We start from the raw sequence: 16175 nt of genomic DNA, 5'->3' as shown, positions 1-16175 counted from the left end.
CCATTTTATTCTTGATTTTCAAAATTTAGCATCAATGCTTCATCCCAAGTCAAGAATATAAGATATATTTCTGAAAACATAAACCAAATTTGGATTGTTTCTAAGAGTGTAATGAATTACTCAGACCGTAATTTTTAATGTCGAAAACTCGATCTATCTATGTTCTAGTCTGTGCTCCAGACCCCTATGTTCTGACGTTTTATACTCTGAATAGTTTCAGACGAAAAGCTTTATTCTTGAAAAATGTTTATGCTCAAATGTTTTCTTTTTTCAAAGCCTTTTTTTTAATTTTTACACCACCAAAATATTATTTGTAATGAGAATTCTAAAAAATTCTAGCAATGAAAGCACTTTTAGAATGGGAACCTCTTTTATTTGATTGCAGTTTATCTAGGATGGTTGTTCTTTTTCAACCGTTGATCCATCTTAATATACGCTAAGAAGGGCTAAGTTATGAAATTCACATTCCAATGCATTACGAGGTAACACCAATCGGACAGACTCGGAGTTATGTGTTTGCTAAATGATAATACTTTTGGAACATTGCTTAAATTCGTACATATATCGTCAGACAGTAAACATGGCCATGAAAACAACAATTAAATTATCAACTTGCATTATAACATATTATACAAACTTAAATATAATTAAAAGTGCGATTCTGTAGAAGTATCAAATCACTATATTCATTGGAACAGAAGGTCTGTGTAATGAAAAGTCCCATTTGCAAATTTGATTAGCGTTAAAACAACCAGGACTGGCAATTCGCTTTAAATGTAGAGTGCGATGCTGCATCGATAAAAATTTGATTAGACAGGGCAACATAAACTTATTTCTTATTGATTCAGCAAAATTTTTTCCTTGGGGGTCAGAAGCTTGATTAGCAGCCCAACTAACCTCAGTATACTTCTGGCGTGCCAAGTAGAGCCATTTTCAGAGTATAAAAAGCCAGAGAGAAGAGACCTGTCAAATAGGGGGGAGTTATAATGGAAAGAGGGTCTTTTCTCGAACTGATACAACCCATTCTATTTCTTTCATTACGTTTTTAGATTCCAGTCCATAATTTGAGGGAGGGTTGTAATAGCTAGAGGGATGGTACTGTTTCTATAAATCAAGGAAGAGTGACCAATAAACGGAAACAGACAATGGGGAACAAAAAATAGAGGCTAAAGACAACTGTTTTATAAGTTTGTATAAGCACTAATCTATATCTCCACTGATTATTCAATTTGACGTATACTATGGCCAGTTGAGACACCCGGTCATGAAAAGGGTAGGGAATCATTTGATATGTGGGAAAATTTTCCATACAAAACATAATTACATTAATTTAACTGAGCACCGGAGAGCACTTTCATGGCTACAACTATCTATCACTTTCATTTGTGATATAAAGAACTAGAAGTTTGCCTTAATTACGAACGTTCTGAATTCCAAAACCTTCCTTCCTTTCAGGTAATCTTTCCTTCAGAACGTTCAGAACCTTCTGATTTATCTGACCTTCCTTCTACTAGGATAATCTTTCAAGCTAATTATAATCTATATGATCTCCTCTCTTACTTTATTCAACGAAAGGTCATTAACATTTTCGCATTCTTCTAATTTTTACAATATGGTACAAACAGTCCTTTTAAGAGAAATGCACGTCTCCTCCATCTAGCATATCCGGCTCAGGTTCGTCCTGCAAGAAGAATAAAGAACGACTTGTAAATATCAGACAGTTTGAAGGTATGTGTTCAATCTAATTAACATTTATGGTGTTTAGATCACTTGCTAGGTCCTTGAAATTTTTTTTAACAAATACTTTTGCTTTAAAAGTTTGTAAAAACTAATCGAGAACTAGTTATAATATTTTGATTTGAAACGGTCATGTAACTAAACCAAACAAGAACTGTTATAAAGCATCGTCAGCCATATTGAAAAAAACAAGTGTGATCAGGTTACAAATGTAACAACAAAAGGAACACCAGGACCTGGTGCTAATGTTCGTTTGAAATCTAAGACTAACGAGTCGCAAAGCTTTATGGGTTAGCATTTAATGCTAAGACAGTGTTGCTATGGAAATGAGCCACGCTCGAAGGAAGTCTTTCTACCTATACGAAATCATTCAATACAATTTCTACAAGAGAGGGCTGTAGTGAGAATATCAAGAACATAAGGTTTCAAGAATTGAATGTCCAAAATATCTGTTGAGGTTCTGTGGAACTTTGTTCATGCCCTTATGCCTATCTTCTTGTTCCAACATTTCTTAATACAAACATTTTGAATTCTTTTTAATTTATAAGCATATGATATTAATCTAAGCAGTAGAATTGAAAGTGGTAGCCATACCTGGTTTAGTTTTTTGAATTCGACAACTTGAGCAAATATATGTTCTAGAATGTGCTTGGCATCACGTGACTCCGGAGCAAGTTTACTTGTAACGCCAAGAATTTCTCCGCATTCCCTTACGTAATACTCAAGATCTTCGTCATTACCTAATAAAACAAGAAATTTCCAGTTGATAAGTATTCAGAAACCAGTCTCTTCGTTAGGTTTTCAAATACAACCTGTAAATTAGAAAATTAAGTTCCCGCTGATCTTGTTTGATTCAAGCAACACTTTACAGAAGCATTTCCTTCAAATTTGACAAAATGTTTTCATTTCAAACAGCGTGTAGGTGTTTTCACAATATTAATATCCATCGTTATAATCCAACTTTTAAAAACATTGAAATAGTTGGGATAGTCTTAATCCTCTTTTCTAACTGTTTTTTACAAACTGGTCAATTTCTCTCTGACTCTTGTTTTGACACACTTCTGGGGACAAGCAACAAATAACACATAAAACCAATAAACGAGAGAGACTTCACGAGAAGGCCACAGGTCTCAGCTCAAATGTAGCAACTTTGGGACCTGCTTAACCGTGCTATTATTGTTCTATTGATAAAATATCCTAGACCTCATCTTAAAACAAGTGTATTTAGCAAAAGATCATCAAAATTAAACTAAAAACAAATTAAACTAAATCCAGTCAAATCTTACATTTGTTTGTGATTTGTGCAAGTCTCGATTTTTCCGATGAAAATGCCTCGTCTAAATCAAACAAGTCCAGTGCTGGCGGTGGCAACTCGCGAAATTGTGGAGGAAAAACCTAAAATTGAAGAAATATTATGAAATCAATTCCAATGGCAACTGACATTCAGTCATTATGCATTGATTGTTACATGCACATCACCTATGAAAACAACCACGTATAATTCTGATAAAGAGACTGGTCTACACAAACTGGAGGATGCTTTTGTTTTGCTTGTGTTTCCATATTGCAATTCTTAGTAAAGTGGTCTAATTATTGTGAGTCTAATCATTTTTGTGCTTCTATTACAATTAACTGCATAATTCATCTAATACCTACTGAAGAGGCTTGGGATCTAATACCTCAGTCTAAAAATAGCATTTGGGGGCATTTTTCGAAGGGGTTTGCATTCTATCTTTTTCAGCGTATCAAACTGTGTACTTCTACCAAGTTTCATGCTTCTATCACAATGTGAACGATTCACCACTTTCTTGGTTAACAGCCCTGACTAATAGGGAATTCTACATCAAAATCTGTCTAGTTTTCTATAGATTTTGTTATTCGTTTACAGTAAAACCACTTTACTAGATGAATTTAAGATATTCTTACAACTAAAAAAGAAACTAGTCCTGAAAATTCCCTTAACAAGTTCTTTGCCATATTTTTACACACCCTATCTTTCAAGTAACCCGCACCTTATTTCAGAACCCTCACATAGCAATTCGTAAAAATTCCTAGAAACCATAGATTTTTCATGGAGAAGCAAATGTCGCAAAGAGGAACACACTTGGAAGCAACTGCAAACATAAAAAAGCTATGATCTTACAGCGGGCTGTAATGGAGGCAACGGAGTTTCAAACTGGGGTGTTATCAGCTGCAGCTGCTCGTGTTTGACTTTCAACTCTTCAAACGCTCTGAAAATCACAAACAAATAGATTAGATTATATTAACACATTTAAAACTGAAATTCACTTACATTTGCATTTTAATTGAAGTTTTATGCCATCTTTTGTGTTCAGAAGAAACAAAACATTGAATAAAGTGTGTAGAACTGGCTCGAAATACGCATCAAATTATATCATTAAAATGCAATGTCAAATCGCCACTATTCATTCGTTCATAACACGCTTCTATTCATCTTGGCCAAAAGGCCGATTATAATATGTCCATAAAGGTCGTCTATATTCACATCTAGTCCATAAAAATGATTAGTTTAATATACCTAGGCTATCTTGAGTGAATGCTGAATGGTTATGTTACGCGATTCAGACAGTGGTAAATTTGCCAAAGATGCAAACAATGGTAAAAGATGATGTCAAAGTATTCGTAGGTGTTCTGGGACTGCATTGAAGGGATCTATGTCCTTGAGGGTCTTTACTGTGCTTACAAATTCCTTGTGTTGAGCTCATTTGATAAACTCTACAGTTTCTTCTAGTCTTCAACTTTTGGTTTTTAGCTTGAGACATTATCTTCTTGTGAAGACAAATCATGCTTGTCTTCTCTTAAAAGCATAAATCTCCTACAAAAATCTTCTTTGTCAATTCATCATCCTTATCTAATGAATCTTTGTCGCTACTAAAAGCTTTTTCGTCTGGCACTCCTCAGAGTATAAAACGTCAGAATAGGGGTCCGAAAGAACACGATGGAAAATATATAACCAGTTGTGGATCGAAATAGGCCATTCGGAGAAACGCAAACATTTGGCTCTTAGTAGTATGTTGTGGAATATTTGCTTCTTTCAATACCATTTCAAAGTTCTTTACCGCCAAAAAATTGTTTATCTAGTTATCGTTGATTTGTTTTACGAACGTTGATTCTTCAACAAACTTTCAATGGCCATGTTGATTGAGGGTTACCACTATAAACATTGAAAATGAGAGTGGAAGTCACAAGATATCATTAGAAACTTAAAGGTTGAAGGCAAATGAAACGGGTACTGAAAATCTTAAAATACATATATGAATGACTTTACATAAACTTTAAATTGTATTCAGTCATTAACGTTTGAAAACTTTTCTTTATACCTGACTACTGAAGCAACAGAGTTTGTATCCAAGGTGAATAAATTTTCGTGGAATAACTGCGTGTGATCCCTTGGAATCTAGAAAAACAATCGGAATCAATGTGATCGAAGGCGAAAGACTCATTTCGAGGGACATTCATTTGAAAACAGCAAATAACCTGAGATCTTAATTTGTTCGTGACTATCTAGAGAATCAAGCTGTATGTTACAAAAACATTAGAAAATGCTTGTGACTAAAATCAAAGAACTGATTGCTGTTAAATTAAATCCTTTCGCTACCTGTTATTTCAAGTATTTGTATGACAACTTCTGATCACCCTGATGTTGGTTGTAGTCTGTAGTTGGTTGTAAGGGTATATAACCCTTACAACCAACTACAGAATAAAAATAACATTTAAAAACTAAAGATCTTAAAACCTTGACAAATGGATATAACCCCCAGGTCCCAGCTCAAATGGAGCAACTTTAGGACCTGTTTGACCGTGAAAAGCGTCCTTCCCAAACCTTTGCTGACAGAGAAGAAGTATTGACAGTCGTTTGAGGAGAATGAGAATCAAACGAAGGCTTACCTCGTCTCCTTCTTGAAGACAAACCCTTAGTCTTTCACTTAATTGGGTACTGTCTGGGATGAAGTAATAATCCGAGATCTGGAAGAAAACAGGTCAGGAATGACATTTATAGTCAACAACCAGGACTACCTTTTCCTTGTTTAAGAACAGACTGACAAAATTGATGAAAATAATACTGCAGATTTGGCTGCTTTTAAAGGTTGTTCTTAATAATTACCAAAGCACATGTTGTTTTATAGACTTTTTAATTGTCTTTGAACCCTCGAACATTTCGTAATATGTTAAGAAATAAAAATATAGTGCCACAAACTGTAAAGATTAAGCGCAGAACTTTTTAATTGTTGTGTCGAAACATTTCAGTAATCATTTTCTCGACTTTCTTTTCGAGTCTTGAATGTGATACAGCAAGCACATATTCATTTAACATCTTTCTACAATTTTACATCGCAGATATCTTCAGAGAGACTTATAGTTGACAATATAAAATTAAAGCTATGGAACTGTTATGTGGATTATCCGCATGATTATTTAACGGTATTTAGGCGATGGTGCAAATAAGTGGATGGTTTTTAGTGGTTATCTGGTTTTCACACTTAATGAAAGTCGTTAGGAAACAAATGCCAGCTGTGTACCAGCGTTCTCAAATACTCTGCATCAGAATGGTTAAGTGTTATTAAAATGGTCACGACTCTTGATTGAACTTTATAAATCGTTACTTTGCTCTTAAATAAGACATGCAGAAACACAAAAGTTGGCTAAAACCGTCCAGAATCTGTGTTAAAACACGTTAGAAATACTAAAGGCCTAGTCGTGACGACGATAGTCTTGTTATGGGCGCAACATAGTTTGTTCCATCGAGAAACGGACTACTAACGCGGAGAAAAATCGCGAGACTTTAATTAGACCTTTCTAGTAAGAACTGTTTTTTATCTTGTTTTAACATATCGCATAAGATGGGTCGTACAGTTCCTGGAAGTGGCTTTTATTTTGTAGAATGAAGCATTATATGACATTAAGGTGTGCTAGTGACACTTACTTGTTTCCTCAAAGGAAAATAAGAAATATTTGTTTAAACTTTTCATACCTCTGGGTCTTCAGCATCTATGTTATTTAGTTGAAAATCATCGGTGGTGAGCCATCTCAAAATAACATCCTTGAAAAGAGAAACACTCTTTATAAAAACAAAGGCTTTTAATTGTCAAGGGACGTTTTGGATTACGTATGAATCATTCCTCGCCTAATTATCTTAGATATGCCTTGCAGCTGTTTGAAATTTTATAAAGAGCTCATACTCAATTTTTGTTTCTAAACTTGAATATTAAAGAACAGCCCAGGTTGAACCATTGTTTTACTGAAAATCTCTCTTTCATAAACCGTTCGTTTTAAAAAATACTGAACAAATCCTTATGAAAGAAGAAAAAATTGAAGGAATTTGAGATTACTTTAGGCTTATCTTCTGCAAGATAAGGATAAAACGGGACAAATTACAGATGCAAGATAATAAAGAAGATAAGTATGTCTTAAGCAACTTCAAACCTGCACTTTGTTGTTTTCCTCCTTGTCTATATATTGATCACTGAAAATATGCACTGAACCTAATACAACCAATTTCCCTTTTGAACCCTAAAATAAACATTTTAAGATATGAAACCTTTTGCCACTTCCTTAGCTTTGTTAGAATTACAGCTTCTCTATAATAAAATGACATCATTTATAATTAAAATCTGAAGTAGAAGAATTTTGTCCACAATCCTGTAGGCCTGTATAGCATTTGTAACAGCAAGTGGAAAGAATTGGTGCTCTGTATCATATAGCATTGAAATATCTTTGCTACGCCAGGTTTATTCAAAGTTCATACAATGTGTTAGCAAACAGCATGGATGACAATATACCAAGGATCTTCATCAGTCTGCTTTGAGATATCTTGAAGGATTGCTAGATGGAACTAGCAAAAAGGTTTTAGAAAATAAACATCTTTCAATATGAAAAAGACTGGTATTATCAGATTTAAGTTGAAGAGTCTCAAGAACAGTTTCCAAAGAGAAAACAAGAGTTTGAGACTGGAAAACCATGATGTTTTCACATTTTGAACAAAATATTATAGGTATTTCAAACTAGTATACCATTTTGTCATTTAACAAATTCATAGATCAAATATTAAAGTATATAAGTGCATCAAATTGATATGGTGTACTAAACAAAGGCATTTTCAACATGCTGGTAAATGTTTACAGCATACCTTGGAAGAGTGGAAAGCACAAATTGGTCTGTTTAATGGAAAGCACACACTTCCAGTTGACAAGACTGATACAGCACGCTTATCAACAGTCAGTGTTGCACCATAGGGGTAAACAAAACTCAAACATCTAGAAATAGAAATGGAGAATCTTTGTGTCAACTAATAGCATAAACTGTGAAATAGATTCTAGAGACAGATACATAGATATTTCGAAAGAAATACAGATCAGACTAGAATAAATCTGAGCAAGATGTCAGAGAAAGACAATTGAATTATCTTTCCATAATAAAGGAAACAGTATTTTCTACGTTATTGATATGTCTCTGCCTCCCTGTCCTAATTAAAAATTTAGCAGTGCCGTAGGCTTGGTTGATTAGTTGTATTTAATTTGTAATGCAACATCAATAAAAACATCACATCTGAAATATTGCTGCTGACGCTGTGCCATCATTAGCATCTCCTTGCAGGGCCTAGTTTAAAATTTATGTGATACTCAAAACATATACCCAAGCCATAAATAAAAACTTAGGATTAAATGTCTGCCTTGTTAAAAAGATTAGCATTGAACTTACTCATGTCCTTGAGTCACATCACTAGCAGAGACTGATGATCCAGGAATTTTCTTACCAGCTGCTTTATTTATCTCTCTAAAAAACAAAGTATTATTGCTCCATTATAAAAATCAAGCAAATTGTACACACACATGATACATGCATCTCAGTATACTAAATAGTGGATAAAACTGAAATACTCAAGTGAAATGAGGAAGACGTTTCTATTATAGGCCTTGTGAAGAGCAAGAAGTACACGCTTGACAAACTGAGCACTTTAAACTTTCTGGCACTCAATTAAGCATTATCAAATATAATCAAAAACAAATTTGGCTTTTCATATTTAATTTTAAGAGATCATAAACACGCTAGGTGCTTGATCAATCAAGTTTCTAGAACTTTCTAGGTGCATGTAGCGCCGCTTTATTGAGCTTGAGCATCTCCTTGTAAGGCCTGTTCTAGTAAAACTCCATTAAATGATGCATGTAATGCGGTTGTAGTTTGCTATGTTTTCATGCAGTATTCTGTTTTTTATGTTTTTTCTGTACATTATTGCTGTATTGAGACTCTTTGAAGAACCCACATTCTTTTTGTATCCAATTAATTATCATTAAGCAAAAACTGATCTAGGTTTATATGACATTTGATAGCTTTTCATCGTGACCACCTTAAGGTGTGAATATCCCCATTCAAGTTTGATTGGTCTACAAGGCATCTTATTGCATTGATTATCGTTTAGAACAAAGGTCATAAATCCAACACTCACCTATTCAAGACCCCATTTGGCACAAAAGCCTCTTTTGGTACAAAGTATTTATAATAACTTGTTCTCACAACAGCATCTGAAAGATAAAGACAATGAAGTATGGTATTAATTGCTACAAAATAAGAAAAGGAAACAAAGGTACCATGTTCCTCATAATCTATTGTTTAATTTTGTAGATACAGCAAGCAGGAACAGCACATATTGAAAAATAATGAACTTATCAAATGAGAAATTATTTTCTAAATAACAAGAAAAATGCAAAATAATCTTAAATTAACTATCAAAAAATATCAAAACTAAGAAAATACTTTATTATCATATTAGTCATTGAAACTCTTTAGCATGAGATGAAACTTTGAAGAAATTAGAAGAAAACAAGGTGTTTGCTCTGGCTGCAAAAAGAAATAAAATGTTATCACTTAACTTAATACAAAAGGCCAATTTCTGTATAAATTGGAACCAAGCAACTAAATAAAATCTTTCAATATAGAGAAGAGGCTTCTTGATCAATTAACTTTGTTACCTGAATTTACCATGATACCATAATCCTCTAGTAGAAAATTGATGTTTGTTTTTAATGAATTTTCGCCACCTTCACTCATCATAACAATAACATTGCCTCCTTTATCGACAAACTGCTTTATAGCTTCAAACTGAAAGATGAAATAGAAACAAGAATTGTAACTTTATACTTGGAATTTCTGCAAATTTTTATTCTAAATATCAACATGAGCATTGGATTTTGATCTAATTCAATTTCTGCTACAATAAAAAACTAATTATATAAATAAATCAATAACAGAACATGAAAACAACAGTAATATTATTAAAAAGACAAATCGAAGCAGAATTCTTCAAGTAGGAACCTTCAAAGTATGTTAGATCTAGAGATGAAGGGCCTCTTTCTGTTTCAGCAATCTATACACTCAAAGTTGCTTTGAATAAAATTGCTCTACAGACTAAATACATTTTTGCAAAGTTCAATGACTTTCAAATAGTTTCTAAAATATAATTTTTCAAATTCTTGAATAGAAATTTAGCATTGGATTTTTCTTTTTTGCTTAAAAGAATTGACCATACATTATAAACTTACATATCTGAATTAGTTTAACTTACAAGCACTCTAAGTTTCCAATTAAAATTATTATCATTATAAGCAACACTTATCATACTGAAACACTTGAATCTTTTAATCTTGAGTATTCATAAACATTATTTATGCTAAATTTGTTGAGTTTGTGACAGTTGACATAAAATTCCAATTCAATCTTTATCTCAAGTCTCTTAATTGACATATTTAACAAGAAGAAACTTGATGCTTTTTTTACTTTAATTAGTTTTATTATTTCTAGAAAGCTATTTAACATGGTTTATTCCCATATAAGCATCAGCAGCAGAAAATTATTCCTTGCACACAAACACCCTCCCCCCAACTTTCAGAGAACTCGTAGGTAGAATTAAAATTATAACAAAATATTAATGTAACAAAAGAATTTCTGTCGGTAAAATATGGTTTTGCATCTCTTACAAAACCCCAGCCCCCCCCCCCCCCCAATGAGAATGGTCGCACCATGCCACTGCACACAAATCTGCAGTCTGGTACAAAATAACTTTTTTGCAAAATAGTACCTCACTAGCTTTGAATTTTTCCCTTGGTGCTGCCAAAACAAGAACCCTTCCGACAGTAAGCTTATCAAGGCTGATTTCATCTTTATTCCTAGAAAGGCAATTCATCAAAAATATTATTTCCTTCTTTAGGCTTATTATCAAACAAATTATGATATAGCAAATATATTTGCAAGCTAAAAAACATCATCAATTTCTTGTTAAAAGAGCAATCTCAAGTTTCAGCTTTCGTTGTTTTTGTGGAAGTCTTAACACTGCTAATAATTGGTTTTTCACTGGGTTGAGCTTTAAGTTATTAAGATTTTCTTGCAATGTATCTCAACAATTCTTGATTATGATACTTTCTCAAAAAAAACAATATTTTGAAGGAAAAATTGCAACACCACAAACTTCACAACTAATTTGTTCAGCATGAAATTTCATCATTAAAAGTCCTCCCAAGGCAACATACGTAATGATTTTCCAATTTGTTTTTAGCTTCCTTGTCCAGGATTTGAATCCATTGGTTGGATTGAGGAGCTCTTTCTTTGAACAGTCAAATATTATAGTGTTGGAAGCATTGCCTGGGTCCAGGTCAGCCTGAAAAACGTTTGTTTATTATACCAGTTAACATCATAAAATAATATTTTCTCATACCAATTTGTGGAGCAACGTTGGTAACGTTTCCCCCAGTATAAGGCGCCCCAGTATACGGTCCAGCCCCAGTATAGGGATTGTCAATCAAGATTATGTTCTTAAGTGCCGCCAAAGCCGTTTCGGTTCGTTATCGTCGCGATGATAGATAGAAGTTATTTCAAGTCACAGCGGCTTCTCGGCCAGTAGACATTCAGCCATACACTTTCAGCAAGCGGCCATGTTGTAACAGCCGTACTTGAAAGACATTCGCGTAGCTCACCTTTAAAATATTATACCTTTAAAACTCATACAAAATATAAGTTTAGTTGTTTAAGTTTCGTTTTATTTTGCTCGTACCAAGTTTTGGTGCGACTATCGAGCCGAGTAACGTGGGAGCCTTTAGCAAGAATATAGGGCTCGCTCGTTCAGCTGACAACTACGGGGGTCAAATTGTTTCTAAGATACAGTTTTGAAAAAATCTTGACTGAAACTGTTTCGCCGGCCAATTGAAATCGGTGCACTTGCGTTTAGACTTTATTTGTTTTATTGTTTTGTGGGGTTCCTGGTGTTTAATGTTGCTTGCCTTGTTTATATGACGAGCATTGACTGGGGATTTTTATGAACTAGAAGTTAGAAGAAAGAGGGTTTCGTTATGTTCACAAGGTTGCAAATCAACCTTTTGATTATATGCAGCATTCTGAAAATCAAGTTCACATGTCACATTGCGTTTTTTGCTTGTTCAAAAATTATCTTCCCCAAGAACTACACCTCGGTTGTGGGAGACACGCGCGGGGCCTTCACCCCCGGGTCAGACATAGAGAATTCTCAGAGTAGCGCGGACCTCTGTGCACTTTTGCATAAATTTTGCCTCTTGTATGACCGATTATACCTTTAAAACTCATACAAAATATAAGTTTAGCTGTTTAAGTTTCGTTTTATTTTGCTTGTACCAAGTTTTGATGCGACTATCGAGCCGAGTAACGTGGGAGCCTTTAGCAAGAATATAGGGCTCGCTCGTTCAGCTGACAACTACGGGGGTCAAATTGTTTCTAGGATACAGTTTTGAAAAAATCTTGTCTGAAACTGTTTCGCCGGCCAATTGAAATCGGTGCACTTGCGTTTAGACTTTATTTGTTTTATTGTTTTGTGGGGTTCCTGGTGTTTAATGTTGCTTGCCTTGTTTATATGACGAGCATTGACTGGGGATTTTTATGAACGGGGTTCCCCAATGATTGCTTGCGATAGTTGTAATGAATGGTTTCACGTAGAATGTGTCCAAGCAGTAATAAAAAGGCAGAACAAGTGGTTTTGCGAAAATTGCACTGCAGTTGGAAGCGAAACAGAATCACAACATGCCCCGCTGAATAAAAAGAGGAAGGAAATGGCTATGAGTAAGGGTTCTAAAAGGAAAAAAGAGTCTGCAACCTTACAAGGGAAAAGAAAACCCATTTGTTTGAAACCAATTGAGAGCCCATGCGAAAAGAAAGTTGCAGTAGACGTTAATTTGAAAAGTTTGAATAAATTCTTACTAGCTTCACTAAAAAGTGCAGAGAAAGAATTTGCCTCTATAACCTCTCACTGCCCTTTTTGCAAAATTTGGACATAGAATGGCTGATAAATTATTGGCCAGTACTAAATAATGAAACAAACAATATTCTATGTCCATCAGCCATTCTATGTCCAAATTTTGCAAAAAAAGCAGTGAGAGGTTATAGAGGCAAATTCTTTCTCTGCACATTCAAAATGGCGGATATGTGGATAATATTATGCTGAATCAGCAAAAATTAAAATAACTATAATATCTGAATGAGCAAAGATATCAACTTGAAATTTTCAGGTTATTTTCCTCTCAAAATGCTAAGAATCTGATAGGAGTATCAGGAAAATTTGAGAGGGTGCATTACATGACTGTCCCTCATTGGCATGGAATGACCCTGTTACAATTATCAACATATCGCAGTCGGATTTATTTATTTTCAACTCTTTACCGTAGTTCTGATTAAGGAACAGGGAAATCATTTCGGCAGCCTCTTCGTAGCCTTCCCCGTGCGATGCTAAAATTTCGATTAGAGTAATATCCTCTTTCAATACTAAATTAATATTTTCTGCATAAACGGACGGTAATTTTGTATTCCTAAACATTGCTAGCTTTTCTGCAATTGACCCATTTGTTAGTGAAGCTAGTAAGAATTTATTCAAACTTTTCAAATTAACGTCTACTGCAACTTTCTTTTCGCATGGGCTCTCAATTGGTTTCAAACAAATGGGTTTTCTTTTCCCTTGTAAGGTTGCAGACTCTTTTTTCCTTTTAGAACCCTTACTCATAGCCATTTCCTTCCTCTTTTTATTCAGCGGGGCATGTTGTGATTCTGTTTCGCTTCCAACTGCAGTGCAATTTTCGCAAAACCACTTGTTCTGCCTTTTTATTACTGCTTGGACACATTCTACGTGAAACCATTCATTACAACTATCGCAAGCAATCATTGGGGAACCCCGTTCATAAAAATCCCCAGTCAATGCTCGTCATATAAACAAGGCAAGCAACATTAAACACCAGGAACCCCACAAAACAATAAAACAAATAAAGTCTAAACGCAAGTGCACCGATTTCAATTGGCCGGCGAAACAGTTTCAGACAAGATTTTTTCAAAACTGTATCCTAGAAACAATTTGACCCCCGTAGTTGTCAGCTGAACGAGCGAGCCCTATATTCTTGCTAAAGGCTCCCACGTTACTCGGCTCGATAGTCGCATCAAAACTTGGTACAAGCAAAATAAAACGAAACTTAAACAGCTAAACTTATATTTTGTATGAGTTTTAAAGGTATAATCGGTCATACAAGAGGCAAAATTTATGCAAAAGTGCACAGAGGTCCGCGCTACTCTGAGAATTCTCTATGTCTGACCCGGGGGTGAAGGCCCCGCGCGTGTCTCCCACAACCGAGGTGTAGTTCTTGGGGAAGATAATTTTTGAACAAGCAAAAAACGCAATGTGACATGTGAACTTGATTTTCAGAATGCTGCATACAATCAAAAGGTTGATTTGCAACCTTGTGAACATAACGAAACCCTCTTTCTTCTAACTTCTAGTTCATAAAAATCCCCAGTCAATGCTCGTCATATAAACAAGGCAAGCAACATTAAACACCAGGAACCCCACAAAACAATAAAACAAATAAAGTCTAAACGCAAGTGCACCGATTTCAATTGGCCGGCGAAACAGTTTCAGACAAGATTTTTTCAAAACTGTATCCTAGAAACAATTTGACCCCCGTAGTTGTCAGCTGAACGAGCGAGCCCTATATTCTTGCTAAAGGCTCCCACGTTACTCGGCTCGATAGTCGCATCAAAACTTGGTACAAGCAAAATAAAACGAAACTTAAACAGCTAAACTTATATTTTGTATGAGTTTTAAAGGTATAATCGGTCATACAAGAGGCAAAATTTATGCAAAAGTGCACAGAGGTCCGCGCTACTCTGAGAATTCTCTATGTCTGACCCGGGGGTGAAGGCCCCGCGCGTGTCTCCCACAACCGAGGTGTAGTTCTTGGGGAAGATAATTTTTGAACAAGCAAAAAACGCAATGTGACATGTGAACTTGATTTTCAGAATGCTGCATATAATCAAAAGGTTGATTTGCAACCTTGTGAACATAACGAAACCCTCTTTCTTCTAACTTCTAGTTCATAAAAATCCCCAGTCAATGCTCGTCATATAAACAAGGCAAGCAACATTAAACACCAGGAACCCCACAAAACAATAAAACAAATAAAGTCTAAACGCAAGTGCACCGATTTCAATTGGCCGGCGAAACAGTTTCAGTCAAGATTTTTTCAAAACTGTATCTTAGAAACAATTTGACCCCCGTAGTTGTCAGCTGAACGAGCGAGCCCTATATTCTTGCTAAAGGCTCCCACGTTACTCGGCTCGATAGTCGCACCAAAACTTGGTACGAGCAAAATAAAACGAAACTTAAACAACTAAACTTATATTTTGTATGAGTTTTAAAGGTATAATATTTTAAAGGTGAGCTACGCGAATGTCTTTCAAGTACGGCTGTTACAACATGGCCGCTTGCTGAAAGTGTATGGCTGAATGTCTACTGGCCGAGAAGCCGCTGTGACTTGAAATAACTTCTATCTATCATCGCGACGATAACGAACCGAAACGGCTTTGGCGGCACTTAAGAACATAATCTTGATTGACAATCCCTATACTGGGGCTGGACCGTATACTGGGGCGCCTTATACTGGGGGAAACGTTACCAATATGGTTGAATTTGTGTATTGAGAAATAATAAGAGAATTGTACTGTATGATAATTATATAGAGAATAATGATAGTTTTCAAATTATCATACTTTGATAATGTTGCCAACTGAATCTAACTTACACATTTCCAAAATCACAAACAATATTTAGGGACGTGCATAAAGTTTGCAGATTTGATAAACGAAATTTGCACATCATCAATAACGCGCATAAGAATTCCGAGGCAGATTAAATCTATCAAATCTTATCTACGATTGTACTAAATTTTGCTAAAAAACGTTGTCTGCAATTCAAAAGTCAAAAGCGAAAGATGATTCCAAATACCTGATTTAGAGTTCCCGGCGCCATTTGCAAAGTTTTTTTGTTACCAAGCAAAAAGAAGCGCAGCGCTCTCACTGGTCAGCGGTACAAAATGGATCCTGCCTCGTTTTCCTCTTCGATTCAAGACTTTCATCTTTGAAAC

General features: G+C 35.1%; 1 protein-coding gene across 1 annotated transcript; it reads right to left on the bottom strand.

Annotated features, from left to right (window-relative positions):
- Positions 1-583: 583 nt before the first annotated feature.
- Positions 584-16160, bottom strand: LOC135689139 (intraflagellar transport protein 52 homolog). Its single transcript, XM_065206261.2, has 15 exons — positions 16037-16160; positions 11280-11407; positions 10832-10919; positions 9726-9855; positions 9203-9278; positions 8458-8532; positions 7886-8012; positions 7183-7269; positions 6731-6799; positions 5647-5724; positions 5079-5155; positions 3881-3968; positions 3024-3132; positions 2332-2477; positions 584-1681 (listed from the first exon to the last, which is right to left on the bottom strand). The coding sequence occupies exons 1-15, from the start codon at positions 16058-16060 to the stop codon at positions 1631-1633; spliced, it is 1353 nt and encodes a 450-aa protein (XP_065062333.2). The 5' UTR covers positions 16061-16160; the 3' UTR covers positions 584-1630.
- Positions 16161-16175: the final 15 nt, after the last annotated feature.

Source organism: Rhopilema esculentum, chromosome 9 (assembly GCF_057945365.1).
Source record: "Rhopilema esculentum isolate cy_ngs chromosome 9, ASM5794536v1, whole genome shotgun sequence".
Classification (NCBI taxonomy): Eukaryota; Metazoa; Cnidaria; class Scyphozoa; order Rhizostomeae; family Rhizostomatidae; genus Rhopilema; species Rhopilema esculentum.
The sequence above is the reverse complement of the archived record's forward strand: the minus strand, read 5'-3'. Positions and strand labels throughout refer to the sequence as shown.

Excerpts from the sequence above, each read along its gene's own strand:
- LOC135689139 (XM_065206261.2), bottom strand. The coding sequence starts at position 16,060 with ATGGCGCCGGGAACTCTAAATCAG. Across the intron at positions 11,408-16,036 it reads CGCCGGGAACTCTAAATCAG|GCTGACCTGGACCCAGGCAA; the intron begins GTATTTGGAATC and ends AACGTTTTTCAG. Across the intron at positions 1,682-2,331 it reads AATTCAAAAAACTAAACCAG|GACGAACCTGAGCCGGATAT; the intron begins GTATGGCTACCA and ends TTCTTCTTGCAG.